General features: G+C 39.3%; 1 protein-coding gene across 19 annotated transcripts in view; it reads right to left on the reverse strand.

The window, feature by feature from the left end:
* Positions 1 to 20,585, reverse strand: part of LCOR (ligand dependent nuclear receptor corepressor) — a 136,727-nt gene extending 116,142 nt beyond the window's left edge. For 2 of the 19 annotated variants that reach the window (XM_057530444.1, XM_057530435.1), the window contains exons 1-2: positions 20,450 to 20,577; positions 19,387 to 19,460 (exon numbers count right to left, since the gene is read on the reverse strand). Coding sequence is in view for 9 of the 19 variants with exons in the window: in XM_057530434.1 (XP_057386417.1) it covers positions 19,387 to 19,460; positions 19,744 to 19,829 (160 nt within the window). In the remaining 10 variants the exon portion in view is untranslated. Of the gene's footprint in view, positions 1 to 19,032; positions 19,098 to 19,386; positions 19,461 to 19,743; positions 20,199 to 20,449 lie in introns of those variants that run through there. The other 17 variants (XM_057530447.1, XM_057530446.1, XM_057530445.1 and 14 more) reach the window with 15 other exon arrangements.
* Between the last annotated feature and the right edge of the window lie 3,243 nt (positions 20,586 to 23,828).

The following is a 23,828-nucleotide window of genomic DNA, read 5'->3' on the forward strand; positions in this document are numbered from 1 at the left end:
TAAAAAAAGTGTTAGTAAGGACTTCTGGTTGCAAGTAAACCCAAACTAAATAGGTCTGAGCAAAAAAGATAGGTACTGACTCAAAAAGGCTTTTTAGAGCTCCTTTCATGAACAGTTAGATCCAAGTGCATAGCAATATTTCTCTCCCCATTGCTGTGTTGTCTTACACAGAGGCACACCACTTCACTCACAGGCAGGCTCTCCCCACATGGTAGCTGCTTCCTGCAGCTTCCATAGGCTAGTAGCCTGGCTACCCCAGGAAAAAAAGATCTTTCCCAAGAATGCCACCAGCCAGTCTCAAGGCTGATCCCTGAACCACTCACTCACTGTGACCAATGGCCAGGCATAAGTCACAGAAGTGAGTCAGCCTCATCCAAACCACACTGAACTCAAGAATGTCAGGAAAAGTGGCTCCCTAAAGGAAAGCCAAGGTACTGCTACTGAAAGACAAGGGAAAAGATTCTGGGAGGAAAAAAACAAGATATGCAGTACAGAATACATGATAAAACACACACATTCTTATTCCCCAAAGTAAGGGAGAAAAAAGTTAGGGGGAAAACTAAAAATCTAACTTACATTATTACAATTACATAAAAGCCTATAAGTTCTGAAGTCAGACACTCCCAGATTAAAACCATCAGTTCCATCACATTTATCATTTAATCATTCTAATTCTGTTCTTCATAGTTAAAAAAAAAAAAAAGCTACCACACTCTTTGCAGGTTGATTATACTTATTAAATGAGACATGTTAAGCATATACTGTGTACTTGATAAATATCTACTATCATGAACACTTACATGAAAAAATGAAACTGTTTCCAAAGATAGATTGCAAACGGCCCCAATTCTTCATTCCTTCATATATCCAGGCCCTTTGCTATGTAACTTTACAATACCCTCCCACCATCACGCAGGGCTCAGTCATGTGATTTGTTTTAGCCAATGAGATACTAGCAGACATTACACACCAGAGGCTTGAAAAAGTGCTTCATTATTTCTGCTTGCTTTGTGTACTTCTGCCATGCCATAACAGACCCAAGGTAGCCTGCTAAAGGTTGAGAAAGGTGGAACAGTCTAGTTGCTGCAGTCATCCCAACTTATGTCAACCTACATCAGCCAGCTCATCCCCAGACACAAAGCAAATCCAGCCAAGCTGTCTAGGCAATCCAGAGTTGACTACATGAAAAACAAGCTAAAACCTCAGAAAAAAACTTTTTTAAATTTATTTTTTGGCTGCATTGGGTCTTTGTTGCTGCCAGCGGGCTTTCTCTAGTTACTGCGAGCGGGGGCTACTCTTTGTTGCAGTGCATGGTCCTCTCATCGTGGTGGCTTCTCCCGTTGCGGAGCACAAGCTCTAGGGGTACGGGCCTCAGTAGTTGTGGCGTGCGGGCTCCAAAGTACAGTCTCAGCAGCCGTGGCACATGGGCTCAGTTGCTCCGCAGCATGTGGGATCCTCCCGGACCAGGGCTTGAACCCACGTCCCTGCATTGGCAGGCAGATTCCTAACCACTGCGCCACTAGGGAAGTCCCAATCTCAGAAAAAAACTTTAATGAAACAGAGATAAGTAATCCACCTGATAAAAAGTTAAAAAGTAATGGTCATAAAGATGCTTGCTGAACTGGGGAGAAGAAAGGATGAACACTGAGAACTTCAATAAAAAGATGGAAAAAGTAGGAAAGTACCAAATAGAAGTCACAGACCTAAAAAACACAATAACTGAACTGAAAAATAGACTAGAAGAGTTCAACAGCAGACTGAATGAAGCAGAATAAAAGATCAGTCAACTCAAATACAAGGCAGTGGAACTCACCCCATCAGAACAGCAAAAAGGAAAAGGAATGAAAAAAAGTGAAAATAGCTTAAAGGATTTATGGGACAGCATCAGATGGACTAATATTCACATCATACGGCTCCCAGAAAAAGAAGAGAGAGGCAGAAATCTTATTTGAAGAAATAATGGCTGAAAACGTCCCTAACCCAGGGAAGGAAACAGACATCCAGACCCAGAAAGGCCAGAGAGTTGCAAGTAAGAGGAGTCCACCAAGACACATTATAATTAAAATGCCAAAAGAGAGAATATTAAAAACAGCAAGAGAAAAACAACTTGTTACATATGAGGAAAGCCCCATAAGCCTATGAGCAGATTTTTCAGCAGAAACTTTGCAAGCCAGAAGGAAGTGGAACAATATAGTCAAAGCACTAAAAGAAAAACTTCCGACTAATCATACTCTACCCAGAAAAGTTATCATTCAGAGTGAAGGAGAGATGAAGAATTTTCCAGACAAGCAAAAGCTAAATTTTTCATCACCACTAACCTGGCCCTACAAGAAATGTCAAAGGGACTTCAAGCTGAAAAAAAGGGTGCTAATTAGTAACAAGAAAACACATGGAAGAATAAATCTCACTGAAAAGGTAAATATATATAGAAATGGTAGTGGATAAATCACTTATAAAACTATTAGGAAGGTTAAAAAACAAAAGAAGTAAACACTAAGATTACAATAATTAGCTGCAAAAGCACTTCTAAGAGGGAAGTTCATAGCAATTAATGCCTACCTCGAAAAACAAAACAAAGTCTCAAACACCCAACTTGACATAGTAGGAACTAGAAAAAGAACAAAGCTCAAAGTAAGCAGAAGAAAGGAAATAACGAAGTAAGCAGAAATAAATGAAATATAGACTAAAAAAGACAGTAGAAAAGATCAATGAAACCAACAGCTATATCTTTGAAAAGGTAAACAAAATTGACAAACCTCTAGCTAAACCCATCAACAGAAAAGAGGACTTAAAAGTCAGAAATGAAAGGGGAGATATTACAACCAATACCACAGAAATAGAGGACCATAGGAGACTACTATGAACAATTATACACCAACAAATTGGACAACCTACAAAAAATGGGTAAATCCCAATAAACATTTAATCTACCAAGACTGAAATCATGATGAAAAATAAAATGCACACAGACTGATTACTATAAGGAAACTGAATCAGTAATAAAAAAAACCTCCCAACATACAAAAGTTCAAGACCAGACACCTTCACTAGTGAATTCTACCATTCAAAGAAAAATAAATAAAAATCCTTCTCAAACTCTTCCCAAAAACAGGAGAACTCTTCCGAACTCATTTTACAGGGCCAGCATTATTCTGATACCAAAACCAAACAAGAATGCCACAAGAAAAGAAACACAGGCCAATATCCCTGAAGAACAAAGATGCAAAAATCCTCAACAAAATGTCAGCATGGATTCAACAATACATTAAAAGACAACAACCTATAAAAATACATACACCATGATCAAGTGGGATTTATTCCAGAGATACAAAGATGGTTCATGATACACCACATTAACAAAATGAAAAATAAAAATCATATGATCATCTCAACAAATGCAGAAAAAGCATCTGACAAAATTCAACATCCGTTTATGATAAAAACCCAATAAAGCAGGTATAAAGGGAACATACTTCAACATAACAGAGGCCATACGACAAGCCCACAAGTAACATCATACATAACAGTGAAAAAGTGAAAGCTTCTAAGATCAAGAACAAGACAAGGATACCCACTCTCACCACTTTTATTCAACATAGTATTGGAAATCCTAGTTAGACCAATTAGGCAAGAAAAAGAAATAAAACATATCCAAACTGGAAAGGAAGAAGTAAAACTCTCACCACCTGCAGATGACATGATATTGAAAACCCTAAAGACTCCATCAAAAGATTGTTAGATTTAATAAACAAATTCAGTAAAGTTGCAGGATACAAAATGAATACACAAAAATCTGTTGTGTTTCTATACATTAATGATAAATTCTAAGAAAAACAAATTAGCAATATACAGGTTCAATGCAATCCCTTTAAAAGTTCCAATACTATTTTTCAGCATCATAAAACAATCCTAAAATTTGTATGGAACCATAAAAGACCCCAAAGAGCCAAAGCAATCTTGAGAAAGAAGAGAAAAGCTGGAAGCATCACATTTCCTGATTTCTAATTATATTACAAAGCTATAGCAATTAAAACAGCATGGTACTGGCATAAAAACAGACACATAGATCAATGGATGGGAGAAAATATTTGCAAATCATATATCTGATAAGGGACTAATATCCAAAATATATAAGGAACTCATACAACTAAACAGCAAAAAACAACAACAAAAAACCCCACCATTGGATTAAAGAGTGGGCAGATCTGAATAGACATTTTTCCAAACAAGACATTACAGATGGCCACAGGACATGAAAAGATGCTCTACGCCATTAAGCATCAGGGAAATGCAAATCAAAATCACAATAAGATATCACCTCACATCTGCTAGAGAGGCTACTAGCAAAAAGACAAGAAATAACAACTGTACGGGGCTTCCCTGGTGGCGCAGTGGTTGAAAATCCACCTGCCAATGCAGGGGACACAGGTTCGAGCCCTGGTCCGGGAAGATCCCACATGCCGCGGAGCAACTAAGCCCGTGCACCACAACTACTGAGTCTGTGCCCTACAGTCCACGAGCCACAACTACTGAGCCCGCATGCTGCAACTACTGAAGCCTGCGTGCCTAGAGCCCATGCTCTGCAACAAGAGAAAGCCACCACAATGAGAAGCCTGTGCACCACAACGAAGAGTAGCCCCTGCTTGCTGCAATTAGAGAAAGCCCGTGTGCAGCAATGAAGACCCAACACAGCCAAAAATAAATAAAATAAATTAAAAAAAAAAAGAAATAACAAGTGTTGGCAAGGATGTTAAGAAAAAAAGAACCCTTCTGCACCATTGGTGAGAATGAAAATTGATGCAGCCACTGTGGAAAACAGTATGAAGTTTCCTCAAAAAATTAAAAAGAGAATTACCATATGATCCAGCAATTCTACTTCTGGGTATTTTCCAAAAAAAATAATGCTAATTCAAAAAGATGTATGTGGGGAATTCCCTGGAGGTCCAGTGGTTAGGACTCCATGCTTTCATTGCCAAGGACCAAGGTTTGATCCCTGGTCAGGGAACTAAGATCCTGCAAGCCATGCAGCGTGGCCAAAAAAAAAAAAAAAAAAAAAAGATGTATGCACCCCCGTTCACTGCAGCATTATTTACAATACCCAAGATATGGAAAGAACTTAAGTGTTCACTGATGTATGAATGGATAAAAAAATTGTGTGTGTATACACAAATACACACACACTGGGATATTGTTTAGCCATAAAAAAGAGCAAAATCTTGCCATTTGTGAAAACATGGATGACTTTGATTGCATTATGCTAAACGAAATAAGTCAGAGAAAGACAAATACCACATGATCTCTGTTAGACCTGAAACAAACAAACAAGCAAACAAACAGACAAACCAACCTACCAACCAACCAACCTCACAGATACAGAGAACAGACTGGTGACTGCCAGGAATAGGGGGTGGGGTGGTGGGTGGGAGAAATGGGTGAATTTTTTAAAAAAATAAATTGAATAAACAAAAGAAAATGCATTTACATCTTTCTATATGAAATGCAGATATAACTATTATTAGCTAAATGAGACGAGATCGGGCGCATTCAGGGTGGTATGGCCGTAGACTTATTAGCTAAATGAGACTAAGTTCCTCTCACCTTGTGAGTGTTTAGCTAATATTCTTAGTGAGAAAAGTTAGTTATGTATTTTGCATGAGTTTGAGGAGCTGCTGCCCATTCCTTACACATCCTGCTTTCTACTTAAAGATGAAGAGTCTTTATTCTCATGAACATTTTAGAAGACATTTTTTTTTGTAATTGGGGTACAGTTGTTTTACAATGTTGTGTTAGTTTCTACTGTACAGCGAAGTGGAGTTCCCTATGCTACACAGCAGATTCTCATTAGTTACCTATTTTATACATATTAGTGTATGTATGTCAATTCCAATCTCCCAATTCATCCCTCCTCCCCTTTCCCCCCTTGGTGTCCATACGTTTGTTCTCTACATCTGTGCCTCTATTTCTGCCTTGCAAACAGGTCCATCTGTACCATTTTTCTAGATTCCACATATATGTGCTAATATACGATATTTGTTTTTCTCTTTCTGACTTAACATCACTCTATACGACAGTCTCTAGGTCTATCTACGTCTCTACAAATAACCCCATTTCGTTCCTTTTTATGACTGAGTAATATTCCATTGTATATATGTACCACACATCTTTATCTGTTTGTCTGTCGATGGGCATTTAGGTTGCTTCCATGACCTGGCTGTTGTAAATAGTGCCGCAATGAACACTGGGGTGCATGTGTCTTTTTAGACAAACATCTTTGAGCACATTATTTAGTTTAGCTTTGTTGCCCTGTTATACACAATATGAATATTCTATTTCCTAATGGATTTCATGTCAACCATCCCCAAACTATTCAATGGTGAAAATCAACACAGTAATTTTTCTTGAAATATTGTAATCAGGTTCTCCAAGACGTTCTCATTTTACAAATAAGGAAACCAAGATGCAGAGAGATTAAGTGATGTATTTGCTTAAAATCATATAGTTGTAGTCATACTTATGCCAGAACCCAGTGCTCCTGCCTTGAGGTTTTTCCCATTCCATTCCATTGCCCAAGATGCAACCATTTTTTAACCTAGAGAAAATCTACTATTTCTTTTTAACCTAAGAAAAAACATGTAGTAGGTTCTCTTACCTGGCAAAGAACAAAAATTGAGTATTCTTTGCTACTCTATCCTGTAGGATATACCAATAAATGTCATAATGTTAATCATACATAAATGTCATCACCCAAACCATTACAGGAACTTGTAAATATGTAAAAGTTTTGGATAGACCAAACACAGTGCAACTTAAAATCCAGACAGAACAATTATTGTTCTATATTACAAAATATGTTTAAAAGAAATTAAATTGCGTTATTTTAAGAGTATATCCAAAGAGCAAATTCTATGGATCAGCTTCAACAGTTTTTTTTTTTCCAAGTGATCTATTATTTATTAAGCAAAGACAAAGTTCTCTGCCTCTTTCTCAATTCTCACAACCGTCCTACACAGTATTTATTATAGGGATAAACTGAAATTAGTTCTCTCTACATCCCATAGCTGGTAAAGTGTGAAGATAAATTTGTACCCAGGTCTGCCTGACTCAAAGCCACCTTTTATTATTGTTTTAATGTGCAAGTGTTTCCAAAATGGACCTCTACTATTACTATTATATGCAAGTATTTTCAAAATGAAACTCTGAATGTGGTTAACAGTTGGAGAACTAATGAGAGGAATTATACTTCTGAATGCAGAGTACATTTAATCACCTCTTCCATCCTACTGAGATACAATCTTTAAAGGGTTAGCTAAATATGATTAATATTTGAAATGCACTTAAATTCATGTCTAAAATTATTTTTTAACATTGTTTCCTCTGTAAGTTCAAATATTCTTCATATAACGTGGCGTAAAATAAAAGTCCATCAACAGATGAATGGATAAAAAAAGATGTGTTACATATCTACAACAAACACTACTCAGCCATAAAAAAGAATGAGATTCTGCCATTCTGTAACATGGATGCACTTGGAAGGCATTATGCTAAGTGAAATAAGTCAGAGAAAGACAAATACCAAATGATATCACTTACATGTGAAATCTAAAAAATACAACCAACTAGTGAATAAAACAAAAAAGAAGCAGACTCTTTGAGAGAGTCTGAGAACAAACTAGTGGTTACCAATGGGGAGAGCAAAGGTGCAATATAGGGGTAGGGAATTTAAAAAAGGGTTATTATGGGATTTTATGAAATCACATGTGTGAAACTTGAAAATTGTGAAGCACTAAAGAATTTAAAGAATCATAAAGATTTAAACAATCATTGGGATTGACATACATACACTATTGATACTGTGTATAAATTAGATAACTAATGAGAACCTACTGTATAGCACAGGGAACTCTACTCAATGCTCTGTGGTGACCTAATGGGAAGGAAATCCAAAAAAGAGAGGATATATGTATTCATATAGCTGATTCACTTTGCTGTACAGGAAAAACTAACACAACATTGTAAAATGACTATACTCCAATAAAAACTAAAAAAAAAATCTTTCATTCAGTATTAAAAAATAAATTTAAAAAATAAAACTAATTTCTTCAAAAAAAAATGGAAGAACTAATGCTTAACTTCAAGAAAGATTGCACCCCTTAAGTTTTTTAAATTCATAAATAGAGAAAGCCACAGGAGAGACAAAACTATTTGCATTATATCAAAATAAAACTGTTTTATGAACTTAATTAAGTGATGCAAATAGAGCTAAAAATATTCACTAACAAAAGTTTACTGAATATATTTCATCCCTTATCTCTGTCTAGTGAATTTCATTCTCTTAACTATGACCACTGTTTTTCTACTTCTCAAGTCATTCTTATCTGCATGGGCTTCTGAAGATGTCTGTTTCCCCAGACTAAAATACATACGTATTTGTTTTTTAAATTAATTCAGTTTACTTCTCATTCGATGTATTCCAAACGTATATCAATTTATGTTACACACACAAAAGGAGAGAAAAAGAAAAGTGTATATAGAAAAATGGAGATATATAGAATAGATAAGACATATGAATGAGAAGCTACCTCACGCAAAAGCAAGTTACTCATACCTGATTCTTGGCAGAATCCTAGACTGTACCAAATCCTTACTGTACCAAACATCTTAAGTTCCTGCAAATTCTGCCATCTGAAAGTAAGTATCCTTTCAGCATCAAGTTTTAAAGTGTGCTGCTGGACTTCCCTGGTGGCGCAGTGGTTAAGAATCTGCCTGCCAATGCAGGGGACACAGGTTCGAACTCTTGTCTGGGAAAATCCCACATGTCGCGGAGCAACTAAGTCCGTGTGCCACAACTACTGAGCCTGCACGCCACAACTACTAAAGCCCACGCGCTCTAGGGCCCGTGTGCCGCAACTGCTGAGCCCGCATGCCTAGGGCCCGTGCTCTGCAATGAGAAGCCACAGCAATGAGAAGCCTGCACACCGCAACAAAGAGTAGCCTCCGCTCGCTGCAACTTGAGAAAGCCCGCTCGCAGCAATGAATACCCAGCACAGCCAAAAAGAAATTTCTTTTAAAAAAAGTTTTTAAAAAATAAAGTGTGCTGCTTATTTCACAATCCAGTTATATGTAACAACGTCATTACCATCATTATGTACACTTCTGTTCTTGAGTCACAGAAACCAGACAGCAGCAGCAGCATGACTTGACAACAGATCCTTCCTGTTTCTTAATATAGCTTTTATTCTTTACCTTCTTTTCTGCTTATAACTGGATATACACTCATATTCCTCAAATCAGTTGATCTCCTCTGGATTACCTGCTAAAGAATATCTGACAAAATGTGGATTGGCTGACTTAGGTAGAGTAATTTCTAAAAATATTTTACCTAGACATCTTCGTATAGTTTTAACAAATAATTCCTATCGAGTAGTATCATAAATACATAAATATTTATTAATCACTTAACAGTAACAAACCTTCCACTTTTTCCAAAATAAAGTTTAAGTTCTCAGGAAAAGGGAAAAAAAGGCAAAAATTGTCTCGGTTATCAACATCTCTGGTTCCTTGTCTTTACCACAATGTCAGCTAATTTTTAATCAATGTAATTGTATCAGAATACTCTTCTCCACTAATTTACATTCCCTTGGTTTTAACAGATCAAAATCTGTGGATAATTCAATCTTCTTAATAGTTTAATAGTCTTGACCAAAACAACTCATTCAGGTTGGACTATCACTTATGTGGCCTACTTATTTTTTATAAAAATTAAGTCCCACATAGGTTTACAGCTTCTTATAATTCCTACCTAAAGTCTTCTCACTTAATGTGGAAAATTCTAGTTTCTCTTCTTTATCTTTACCCCATTTATGAATTTACCCTTGCCTATCACCAATAAAATAAAACAATCTTTGATTTGGATATGTTACATGAAAATTAAACGGAAGTTCTTTGCCTAAGGAGAAAGGGGTCAAAGGGAATGTTATCTTTTAGATAAGATTGTAGCCATAAGCCATGGGTCTTGAAATGGTTATCAAGAGACTATATGGATTTGACTCTCTGTATATGCCTGTTTATTTTAACATGCCAAAATCTATTTTAGTAAATACTCCACAGTAAAAAGCTATGCATAGAAAATATATGTATATACAACTAAACATTGGTTGTACAAGTCTCACATGGCACACAGCCTTATCAGTTTAATCATACCTGCTTTTCTTTTGAAAAAGTCATACAGCAAAACTTCAGTACCTCTCAAAAAATTGTTAGAAATTAATCCATATTATTTCATTATTTTTATCCTGATGTATTCTCTTTCCAGAACAAAATCCAGCTCTAGATAGGGTACCTAACATATTAAGTATTATAAAAATACTGCTAAGCATAATTGTTAGGTTTCTAATAAATAAACAATAAGTAAAATATTAACACACTGATCATTTTATGTAGGGGTATATTAACTAAATCATTTTTTAAAGATGTATTAATTACATTAAACACTCAGAAAAATGACCAGCTTAAAGGTTTTTTCAATAACTATTCCCAAAGATTTATGGACTTCTTAGCCCACCCATAATTAAAGTTTCATTTTATTGTGCTCAAATAAATTAAATCAATGCCCATTTATACAAGATAAACTTCATCAGTTTCCTTACTAGCTGAATGAAAATTCACATAACCTAACACATATGACAAGATTAGTAAGTATTTATATCATTAACCATGCAATGAAAAAGCCACATTTCAACACAGGCACATATTCACAGATATTTATGTTCCTCTCACATTTTATTCTTAGTGAAGGCAAAGAGCTTCCCATTTTATTTTGATGGGAATTTCTCCCACTTACCTTTGTCACATCTTCCTGTATCTACTAATGTAGCATTAGTCTGAGACCGGTGATGCTTGAATTACCAAACTAGCATATCATTTAAAAAATCTGGGGCTTCCCTGATGGCGCAGTGGTTAAGAATCCGCCTGCCAATGCAGGGGACACGGGTTTGAGCCCTGGTCCGGGAAGATCCCACATGCCGCAGAGCAACTAAGCCCATGCGCCACAACTACTGAGCCTGTGCTCTAGAACCCACGAGCCACAACTACTGAGCCCACGTGCCACAACTACTGAAGCCTGCGCGCCTAGAGCCCGTGCTCCGCAACAAGAGAAGCCACTGCAATGAGAAGCCTGCGCACCGCAACAAAGAGTAGCCCCCGCTTGCCACAACTAGAGAAAGCCCACGTGCAGCAACGAAGACCCAACACAGCCAAAAATAAAAACAAATAAATAAATTTTAAAAAAATCTGCCAAATTGCTCCCTCCCCTTCTCAGCAATTATACATTACTCAGCAACTTTGCTTTCCATCACGTTTTGAAACATTTATAACCAAGTGCCAAATCTAAGGCATAGGAGGTTAGAACTCAAAAAGCATTTGACTAAAATCCAGGAATCCTGAATCTTGACCTCAATCTGCTTTACCCTGTTCCCCCTCTGTCCACACCTGAGGTTTCTGGGAAGGATATGAATAGAAGGAAAGGCCAGGTACCTACACACTGTTACTATAATGCTTTTGTTACAAATTTCAAAGTGCTCTGTCAACCAAGCTGGTCCACGTGGAAGGTTCACCAAGCTTAAGGCCCAGGATCACCTGGATATCCTTTGCTATCTTTCCTCTTCAAAACCTATGCTCAGATCTCAGCCAATGGTGAAGAAAGGCCAGTCTAGCAACGTATGAAGGAGAACTAAGCCAGTGGAAGCATTCAGCTCAAACCTACTTAGCTCTGACAAAACTAAAAATTTGAGAAGAAAAAGGATAGACAAACTAGACCATAACACTGAAGAGAAGAGGGAAAGACATTTTAGGCCAGGGTATTGAAAGAATTATGCTACCATTTATGATAATATTATGAGTAGAATTCTTTACTGTAATATAAATTGAGTATGCCATCAGTAGTAGGGAACAAAGAAAGAAAAGGCAACTTGGTGGAACCAAATAAGAAAGTCTAAAAAAAGGGCGTATGCTTTAATGTTCTATAGCACAGGCTTTTGAATTCCCATCCCAGGTCTACCACTCTTTAGCTGAGTGACCATAAATGAAATCCTTAATCTTTCCAAATTCCGTTTTTCCACCTGTAAAACAGATATTAACATCAAAGGGCTCTTGTCTGGCACACAGTAAATACTCAACATATGACAGCTCTTAAGGAACATTAATAAGACAAAACAACAACCAGTCTTCTCCATATTTAGATAATATCTCATTTCTTTAAAGTTATGAACCACTTGATGGGGATGGAAGGTGGGAAGAAGGAGATGATATTATACAGGCAGGTTGCAAAAAGATTCAATACTAAATATGATGTCTGGGATTTGCTTCAAAGTAATCTTGTGGGAATGAATAACAGCCATTAGTTGATGGAGCTGGGTGTTCACTATATTATTCTTTCTACTTTTGTGTATGTTTTGAAGTTTTCAAAATTGAAAGATTTTTTAAAAAATTCTTTTTCCCTTTAATATGGTTGGACAAGAAGACAAGTTCTAGCATCCCTTCTACTTTTGATAAATCATGTACCTAAAAGATGAAAAGACAGGTAAAACAGAACAGGAGAATATCCTGTGGGTAGGTATAGAGAAAAATACCTACAAATGACTTAGAAAATATGCCTACATTGACTGAGAGGAAGGGGAGCATTCAGGTAAAAGCCCATAAATACCAATGCATTGGGACTTCCCTGGTGGTGCAGTGGTTAAGAATCCGCCTGCCAACGCAGGGGACGTGGGTTTGATCCCTGGTTCGGGAAGATCCCACATGCCGCAGAGTAAGTAAGCCCATGCGCCACAACTACTAAGCCTGAGCTCTAAAGCCCGCAAGCCACAACTACTGAGCCCGTGTGCCACAACTACTGAAGCCCATGCGTCTAGAGGCCGTGCTCTGCAACAAGCCACCGCAATGAGAAGTCCGTGCACCACAATGAAGACCCAATGCAGCCAAAAATTAATTAATTAAAAAGAAAAATACCCATGCATTGGGGACAATAAAAAATACATGAAAAACAAGAGAGCATCAGGGTTTCCGTGGTGGCGCAGTGGTTGAGAATCTGCCTGCCAATGCAGCGGACATGGGTTCGAGCCCTGGTCTGGGAATATCCCACATGCCGCGGAGCAGCTGGGCCCGTGAGCCACAATTACTGACGCGCAGTCTGGAGCCTGTGCTCCGCAACAAGAGAGGTCGCGATAATGAGAGGCCCGCGCACCGCGATGAAGAGTGGCCCTCACTTGCCACAACTAGAGAAAGTCCTCGCACAGAAATGAAGACCCAACACAGCCATAAATAAATAAATAAATAAATAAAAATTTTAAAAAAACACACAAAAAAACAGAGCATCAAACTGAACATAAGCATGCCTCAATTTAACAAATTCAACAATTTCTTCCTCTGTACACATGGTAAACTTATTTTTGAAATTTGTATAAACCAATAATAATTCTACATGTACTAGTGGAGCATGTTTCTTATATTAAATCAGAGATGAATTCTGTTCTAACACAAGATACATTTTTTGTAGTACATTCACATTTTCAGATGTGAGATTTTCTTTTACCAAGCAACACACAACCTGTAGATCTTTTTAAATTAGTTTTTCTTCCCCTTTATATTGGCAGCTTAGGAGAGGGAGAACATGCCTTTACCCTCTGGAAATCTCTAAAAAATCAATTAATAAGAAAAAAACATACAATAATCATTTGTTAATAATGATGATAATGACTCAGAGCTTATGAAAAATAAGCTAATCATGAGACCAAATAACAGTCACAGACTATCTAGTAAACAACAAAAATGAAAACGTTCATCATACAACGGTTTTTCCAATAATAATAATTCTCATGGGAAATAATACTGGTATTCACAGCTTCTAACCCAAAAAGTTAGTCTTGATGTGTACCATCATTAATAGAGATAGAAAATTACTATGTAATTTTATACAGCAATTGAAGCAAATTAAATTAAAAAGCGTGTTTCTGGAGAAGTTCAGCTCTGTATTCTACTTTTACCTGAGAAATTAGGTAACTATTTCAAACATTAAAATATCATAAAATTATTTCTGTGGATAAAAGGGAAACATTTATGCTAAAGGAAATCCCTTTATTACTTTAACAAGAGTTATTAGTCAGTGTTTCCCAACTGACCAATAGTTTTTTAATACCCATCTTTAATTTTCTACATTTCTAAATAAAGACAATAAAATAATGTGAAAGTTTTCTAAAAAAATATAAAATGTGCTGTGCAGATATAAGATGGTAACACCATGAACACCAGACACAGAATAGATTCAGACAAAATGTCTATATAGAGAAAAGATATCCTTCTCCACCTAAACCTTGATTATATACTATCCAAAACTCAGGTATAGAACAGATTCAAATAACATGGTTTACCACATTATTTGAACTTGAAATATGAACCCTCACTAAAAAAAGGCAAAAACTTAGAAGATTTGGATAGCAAAGTATACCTGTGTTATTACAAAACTCCATCAAATAACAATTTTAATAATTCATGGAAAAGGATGTTTAAGGAAGCCTTTCCTGAGTAATTCTGGTTCATTCTGATCACTCCATTACAACATCCATTATTCCCTGCACAGGAATAATGCTGCAGATTATCTTCTGATCTAACTACTCTCAAACTGAGGGTATGATAAGAAAAAAACTTTTGCAAATCATATACTGATGTGGGTCTAGCATCCAGAATATATGCTACAACTCAACAATAAAAAGACAACAATAAAAAGACAATTAGTTAAAAAATTGGCTAGGGATCTGAAGAGACGTTTCTCCAAAGAAAATATACAAATGGCCAACAAGCAAATGAAAAGATGCTCAACATCAATGGTCATTAGGGAAATGCAAATCAAAACAACAATGACATACTAGTTCATACCTACCCACTAGAATGGCTATAACCAAAAAGACAGACAGTAACAAGTGTTGGCAAGGGTGTGGAGAAACTGAAATCCTCCTACACCTCTGGTGGGAATGTAAAATACTGCAGCCGCTTTAGAAAACAGTTTAACAGTTCCTCAACATTAAAAGTTACTATATGACCCAGCAAGTTCACTCTGAAGTACGTACCCAAAAGAAGAAAAGACAAACGTCCACACGAATAATGCTGCTTAAGTTCACAGCAGCTTCTTCATAACAGGCTAAAAGTGGAAACAACTCAAACGTCTGACAACTGATGAATGGATGTACAAAATATAGTATGTCCATACAATGCAATATTAGTTAGCCATAAAAAGCAATAAAGTGCTGATATATGCCAGTACATGGATGAATTCTGAAAACATGATAAGAAGCCAGACACAAAAGGCCACATATTATAATATTACATTTATATGAATTGTCCAGAATAGGCAAATCCACAGAAACAGAGGTAGATTAGGGGTTACCAAGGACTGGGTCATAGGAGAAATGCGAAATGACTTCTAATGAGTATAGGGTTTCTTTTTTGGGTATGAAAGTGTTCGAGAATTAGTGATATTTGCACAATCTTATGAATAAACTAAAAACCACTGAATTGTATGAATTAAAAGGGTGAATTTTATGGTATATACATGATATCTCAATTAAAAAAAGAAAAAATTCAGGGTATGGACCACTGGACTTGGGATACTTCCCACATACGAGAGACAGTCAATACAATTAGCAAATGTTTCACACTGGGATTATCCCAAAAACAATGTGCAAGTATAACAAACAGTAAAAAGATTTTAAAAAATATTTGCAAATAGAGTAAAGATAATTTGGAGGGTAGTAATGGCAAGTCTTTAACTTGAAACTACAAAAAATAACAGCTTTGTTTACTCACATCTACCCAATATCCAGATTCCATTCAGCAGACGGGTGGACATGAAGGAAATACGAATCAAGAGAGAAGTTCAGAGGCACATCAAAACAAATCAAGCCCCTCTGCTGAGCTTTCAGAGCCAGTTTGCAAGGCAGGAAAAAAAACCCAATCTCATTATTTTATATGTACCTTTATTTGTGGCAGAAAATATTATTTTCTGTTTCCAAATACCAAATCCAACCTCTAAAGGATGAAAATTTCCCAAAACTAAGGGGACTCAAAGAATGAATATGCCACTGATTTTAGGCAACTTCAAAAACGAGTTTTGTGCAATGGAATAAGGTACAGCCTCCAAATGAGCTTACTTAGAAGAGACACTGCTGTGGATAACAATATTGTCTCTGCCAAGGTGATTTAAAAAAACAACCAACATCATTATTGTAGAATTTTACAATGGAATCCTTAAATAAAGGAAACATTCTTCTTCTGAGCTAAGGAGAGAGGTGTGCTGCAAACCCCAAGGTGCCTAACAAAGAGACTCCACTTCTTAACCTGCATTAGAAAATCCAACAATCTATCTCTGCAAACTTATCACCTATACATTCCCTACACCAATCTTGGACTGCAGTTTAAACAGACAACTCACTCTTGTCCTTTTGTACTTTTGCTTATTTGTTTCACATGACAGGAATGCCTTCTCCATTTTCATCAAAATGAAGCAAAAATCCACCACCTTCTTCATGAAGCCTTTCTTCATCATCTGATTTCTTTCACTTCCAAACACCCCCAGCACTTGCTTTCACTATCCTATGGCACATTTTGCCTTGTACTGAATACACTATATTTTTTCTAAGGACTAATAAAAGTTCTTGAATGTTAAGGCAGCTTCCCCAATATCTTTGTTTGCCCACAGTGACTGATACAAGACAGATGCTTAATAAATATTTAAATAAAGTAATTATGTACTTACCTAACCGCCTTTCGATCCTAAAAACAGCACTAGTACAAGTAGCTAAGTGATTAGGCAAGTACTCAGAAGTGGCAAGTCCCCACAGACATTGAATACCTAATTCTCACTCTGGAAGGAATTCCAGGCCATCCTGTGTAACCCCATAAGGCTAAAAAAAAAAATGGCATTATTCAGATGCTTCCTAGAACTGCTCCAGCTATAAGCATATTTGAGGGAATTAGGGCAATTTGAAATAACTCTCTGTTAAGTCAGAGACTCATCCTGCTATCTTTTTTCCACCAAGTTAGAGCTAAGCTGAAATAATCACAATTTCCCCTATGTTGGGAAGAGCTTTTCGAGAATATAGCAAAGATGACGAGCAGCCAAGCAATAGGTTATATCATATTAGGCAACAGAGAGAACCTCCATCTTCCCAGAATGGAATATCATTCTAGTCCCAGAGGACTCAATAATCACCTGGTTACCAAATACCCATCTTGATCATAATCACTGTCTGAACCTGCTAACTCCAATTCGACTAAAACCTAATAATGGAAACACAAACACCTTCACTTCCACCTCTACAGTCCTGACCCTCACCTCCCTCCAAAAAAAAAAAGTAGAAGGGAGTATTAGATTTTGGAAATGAGAATTCACTTTCAATCCAAAGACTGCTATAAATTAAGTATTACTTAGGAACCAAATGATCCTAAAGTATTAAGATAATCAGTGAAGAGAATCAAATAGAAGGTTAACTGTTCAGAACCAATCCATTAAAATAAAAGAGGAATTACTACATTTGCTAGTGACAAACAGAGTTGCCTTTTGGATTATATATAAATAAAAATCATTGCCACCGCTCTTATATATAGAAAGTTAACACTACATTTGACTTACTTAGAACTCTTTTCCTAAAGAACAAAATTACATACAATAGAAGAGAAAATATGAGACGCAATTGATTTTAGTTGGGAGACTATCAACTATATATTACTGCTCAGACTAAAATACTGATCTGCACTCTGGACTCTAAATAATCTCCTGAACTTTACTACCTCGAAAGTGGAGATTTGGAGTTAACAGAATGCTTTTAAAAAAAACTGATTACTAGATTAAAATTCTCCCTCAAAAAAAGAATCTAAAACTTGATATTCAATTCAGATACTTAACAGAAGGATTTTATTAGTTAAAAAAAAAAAACCCCAAAATCAAAAAACAAAAACGTCTTGTCAAGCAGCAGTAACTCGCCACTAACACTAAGCAATGACTGATAAAAAGGGGGCCTGAGGCAAAAGGCAAGGATTCAAAGCAAAAAGAATCAGAATAAGATAAACAACCAACTAAACTAAAGCAACAGTAATTTAAGAAATCTATAGGGTTATAGTTTTCAATTTCAAAATCTTTTAAAAACTAAAAAGCCCTACTGAAAAAAAAAAGACCAATCATTAAAAAAGTGAAACAAATACAAGAACTAAAAATTCTTCGAAATAATTTCAGGATTTTGTATTAACTCACAATTCTGAAAACTCATTAATTTCATGATTCTCAAAACCTCTACATGCCTTATAAGGTCTCTTATATGATAGTTACAAATAACACATAATTCAAAAAGTGCTAAAGCTGATGTAACATTTTAGCAAACCTAAGATAGGTTTCAAAGAATAAAACAAGCAGAGACAGAGCAGAGTAAATGATAACTAATAACCAAAAGGCTGATTCCTGGACAGCAGAGCTGGGCTTGGATTGGCAGGAGGGAAATTTTCAAATATATCCACAAGACATATTATACCAAAAAGCAGATTCATACCTTTATTATTTATACAAGTATATGTTTTAAAATATACTTTTAACCTGTGGACAACCAAAGTGATATCAGATACTGTAAAGCATTGTTGCCTATATTAATTTTGATAGTACAGTCTAAACCCTTAACAAAATTCACATACATTTTAATAATGAAACACCGCAGAAATGGAAAGGTTTATATTCTCTAACTAAAGGTTACCTTATTTTTCACTTGTTTAAAGTTGTTTTTTAATCTAGTATAGAAAACATCCCTTGTGGGACATTGTAAAGGGCATACCCTCCTGTCAAGCCAGAAAGCTCAAACACAAAGACACTGAGCTAACCAAGTGCTGTAATTCTTCCAAACTGAGCTTCTCCACACCCCCTCTACCCTTCCCCCCAACAGATATGTCTATTAAATCAGTGTCTGTTCTCCCCCTCGCACAACAAAGAGAACTTCTCACCGCATGAAATTGCCGCTGAATGGACACCAGAAAGCAGGATTTGCATAATTCCTTCCAACGAAACCCTGTCGGGAAGGAGGGGATGAGGGGCCCAAGCGAACGGAAAGAATCTCCTAGATTCTGTTGGGAAGACCAAGATCATTCCCCACGGAGGGGGGGGCGGTTTGGAATTCTGGGCCTCCCCGAGGACTGGGCGTGGGGGACGGAGGACGACAAGAGACATTTCCCCACACATCAGCAGCACCGAAGCAAAGATGGGGAAATAACAATGCTGGAGCACAGGAGAGTCAGACACAGGACGGACTGGGGCTAGGGGGCGGCGGGCGGAGCGGAGACACCACACGGGCCACTTACTTTTTGGAGGGGGGTTAAATATATGAGTTAAGCCCTTATGGTCCCGCCGGCCGCCGCACAGAGGGAAACGGGACCTTGGGAGAGAAAAACAGACAAAACACACAGTGTGAGAGGCGCAGCTCGGCCGCCCGGCCCCTCCCGGGGCGACGCCGTCCACACTCCCTCCTGCCCGCACGGAAAAAGCCACCCGAGGCGGCCTGAGGTGCGGGCGGCGGACGAGGCTCTCGGCGAGGCGGCGGCTCCGGAAAATCCCCCAGGAGAGGACAAGAGCAACCCCTGCTCCGGCTTCCCGGTCGGACCCGGTCCCACCCCCCCTTCCTCCCGCCGCGCACACACCGAACACAAATACACACACACCGACCCGAGCGTCGAGGATTAACTCCCCGGCCGCTGCCGCCGCCGCCGCCCGCAGAGGAAGTGCAGCCGCTGCCCCCCGCGGCCATGACACCCCACTTGGCTCCGTCAGGCGGACCCGGGGCCTGTGACAGCTCCGGCTCCCTCCGCCCCCATCTCCACCTCACGCCTCGCACACGCCCGAGCGCCCGCCCGCCGCCCGTGCACGCGGGGACACGGGCGCGCGCCGCCGCGGCACGTGGGGGAGGGGCGGCGTGCGATGCGGAAGGCGCCGGCCAGAGCGGAGCAGGGGGTCGAGCCGCGGCCAAGCACGCCCCCCAGCTCTCGCGTTGGGCTCTGCGGCACCGGCGGCGGCGCCGCCACCGGTCCAGTGGCAGCGGCGCGCGGCGAGCCTCCACAATAAGCCAGCTGCGGCGCCGGGCCGCCGGGCCTGGAGGGAGGGAGGAAAGGAGAGAGGAGAGAAGGGGCACGCGCTCCCGCCCGAGAGCCCGCCCCGGCAAAGGCGCGCGGAGGGGAGGGGCCCGAGCACGGAGAGCCCGCCCGGAGGTCGCGCGCGCCCGCACTCCGGGGGGTGGGGGAGGGGGACGCCCAAGCCTAAGAGGGCGGGCGGGCCGGAGCAGCAATTGCTCTCTCCCGGCTCCCTCCCTCGTTCCGGGCGGCCGGCGGCTGGGTGGCCCGAGAGCCGGAGGCAGCCGGGGGAGGGTCTCACCTACACAGTGAATGAGCTTGTGGCGCCAAGAGTCCAGTTCTTGCCGAAAGCCGCGTCTCTCAACGGAGCATTGCTGCCGCCTACACACCCTCGCCATCTTCTGCCGCCCGCCCGGCCCTGCCTCCGCCGCGGCCCCGCGCACGCCCAGCCGCGTCGCCCGGGGCCGCGCACGCACCCGCGGCCTGGGCGTCGCGCCTCCCGCCGGGGGCGGCGCGGGGGCAGGGCTGGCCTCACCTCGCCGTGGCCCCGGCGTGGCCCGGGGGCGGCTTGGGCGCGCGCCGGCCCGCACCCAACGCTGCGCGATCTCCCGGCTTGCGGTCTCCGCGGCCGCCGCCGCCTCTGGCCTCCCAGGCAGGCGCCTTCCCGCGGCCGGAGCTGGGCGCCGCCGGCCCCGTACTGACAGCCCCCAAGGCCACGGCTGTCCCTTCCTTTCCCTTCCCGGGGCTTTTTGTTTCTTAAACCAGCCCCATTTATCACTTCCAACCTGCCTGTCGCCTGACACCAACTGTTGCAAGTTCTGTGGTAACTGCTTCCCTGAACTTCTAGATCGAAACCGCTCCTCCCAGGAGCCTATTAAAGAAGCAGAATTAAGAATAAATGCCTGGATGCCCGTGGAGGCACTGAGCCCTAGAGTTTTCAAAGGTGAGGATACATTTTAAGTCATTGAAAGGCAGCCGGCATTCGTAAACCCAGTAAAAAATTGAAATCAAACGTTTTAAGTTAATATTTAAAAACCAGGAGATCTCTATTAGCAAGGCTGATCACAGGCAAAATTCTAAAATTGGTATATTCAGAACCCCTCCTGTGTTGTGTGGAAAGGGGTTTTAAAAAATTGTGCTAAAGTGAGAATGATATTTCGAAAGAAGGCTTAATTAATAATTAAGGCAGAGTGTTGGAAAATGGCTTAATATTTCAGGAAAGAACTCGAAGAGAAATATTTTCGATGGCGAAGGGGATTTTCAGGTGAAAACCTGGGATAATTAAATCACCCTGTGCAGGGCACTACCTGTTCCATTTAAACATGGTGCTGATCTTAATTACTTGACTGTTATTTGGGAGAGAAAGAGAAAAGAGAGGAAAAAGATGGAGTGAAAAAGGAAAGGAGAAAGTGCGGGCGCGGGAGGAGCGGCAGCGGAATGCAAAACCAAAAAACAGCATAGATCCCTCTTTACCAATAGGCCCAGTACCCTAGGATTCTGACCTCTTTCCTGCTTTTGGGGTTTAAGATTAAGGATGGTGCATTCCTGCTTTTAGATATTTAAATTTAAATTTGAAGACTTAATTTTAATTACTGTAGTAGGTAAAACAAAGTCGTTAAATACTTGACATCAAGGATCCCATTGGAGTATAGATTTTTGTCTTTTCAAAGGCAGTGGTCCTGGTTCTCTGAACCAGGCGCTTGTGGAGTGGCGTGTCCATCCACAAAGAGATGGACTAGGTGGGCCTCTTGGGTAGGAGGGGTTTGAGATGTATGAATAGAAAGGCACCTTCAGCCCCGCAAATCTTAAAACCAATGATTTTCCCACAGTTCTCAGAAGTCAACAATATTTCATTGGCTTAAAAGTACGTCAAATGAACATGAACAAACTATTAAGTCAGGAAGTATTGGATTTCTGTGTACGTGAAACTATCCTGAGTGATGAGGGGGACAGGACAAATACAAGATAAAAGATTGCTATGGACAGCCGTCCTGCACGTGTGATGGCAAGACGTCTTGCATCACCAATCTGAAACTTCCTGTCTTCACCGCTAGGTGGTGCGTTTGAGTCTTTGCTAGCTTTTAACCAAGTTCCTATGGTTTTTGGACGTATGTTTCATAAAGTTTCAAATAAATGAACAACATGCTCCTCTAAAATGAGTTAATAATTAATATATTTTCCAATAACCCCATATAAGTTGTTTAAAAATCATCAAGTCAAGGGTATTACTTCCTCAACACAATCTCTTTACGAGTCTCAGCCATATAGATTAAGAGGATCCTAGAGACTTCAGAGATCAACTCTAAAATAAGGTATAGATTCTCTAATTTGAGGTATGGAATTGGAAGCCCAAATAAGTAACAGTCACTCCTCATTCCCCCCGCTCTCCTCGGCCCCTGGCAACAGCTAATTTACTTTTGGTTTCTATGAATTTTCTTATTGTAGACATTTCACATGAATGGAATCCTACAACTTGTGGTCTTTTGTGACTGGTTGCTTTCACCGAACACAGTATTTTCGAGGTTCATCCACGTTGTAGCATGTATCAACACCTACTTCCTTTTTATTGCCAAATACTATTTCATTGTACAGATATACGATGTTTTGCCTATCCATTCCAGTTAATGGATATTTTGATTGTTTTCACTTTTTGAGTATTATAGATAATGCTGCTAGGAATATTTGTGCACAAACTTTTGTGTGGACATATGTTTTTATGTTTATTTTAAATATGAATCTGTATGGGAATTCCCTGGTGGTCCAGTGGTTAGGACTCGGCGCTTTCACTGCAGGGACCCAGGTTCGATCCCTGGTTGGGGAACTAGGATCCCACAAGCTGTGCAGCATGGCCAAATAAATAAATAGATATGAATATGAATATGTAGCATAAGTATTTTGAAATAATTTCAAATTACAGAGAAGTTGCAAGAACTCCCATATCCTCTTCACTTAGATTCCCTAATTGTAATATCTTACCACATCTGCTTTCACTGTGTTTGTATATATATATATGGTCTCATTGTTTTGGTTGAGTCTTTTTATGAACAATCTTACAAAAATCTATAGACTTGATACCCTATCAGCCCTAAACATATATATATATATATATATATATATATATATATAGTTTCATTGTTTTTGTTGAGTCTTTTTATGAACAATCTTACAAAAATCTATAGACTTGATACCGTATCAGCCCTAAACATCCAGTGCGTATATCCACAAAACAAAGGCGCTCTCCTTCATAACCATTACATAAACTTCCAAGTCAGGAAATCAACATTGATACAACACAGACTCCATTAAAATTTCACTCTCTGTCCCAACAATGTCTTTTTTCCTTTCTGGTCCAAAATCCCATCTAGGAACTTAGGTAGAATTTAATTGTCATGTATTTCAGTCTCCTTGAACCTGGAACAATTTCTCAGTCTTTCCTTGTTTTTTATGACCTTGACAGTTTTAAAAAGAACAGGCCTTTCATTCCATAGGATGATCCTCAACTGGGTCCATTTACTGTTCCTCATGACTAGACTTAGGACATACATTTTTACAAGAAAACCACAGAAATGGGGCTGGCTCTTTGCATCTCCCTGGGGGCTCATGCTGTCAACTCTTCACAGCACTGTGATGAGAACTTTACTCATCTAGTCAGGTGGTCTTTTCCACCATAAAGATCACAT

Source organism: Balaenoptera acutorostrata, chromosome 16 (assembly GCF_949987535.1).
Source record: "Balaenoptera acutorostrata chromosome 16, mBalAcu1.1, whole genome shotgun sequence".
NCBI classification, from domain to species: Eukaryota; Metazoa; Chordata; class Mammalia; order Artiodactyla; family Balaenopteridae; genus Balaenoptera; species Balaenoptera acutorostrata.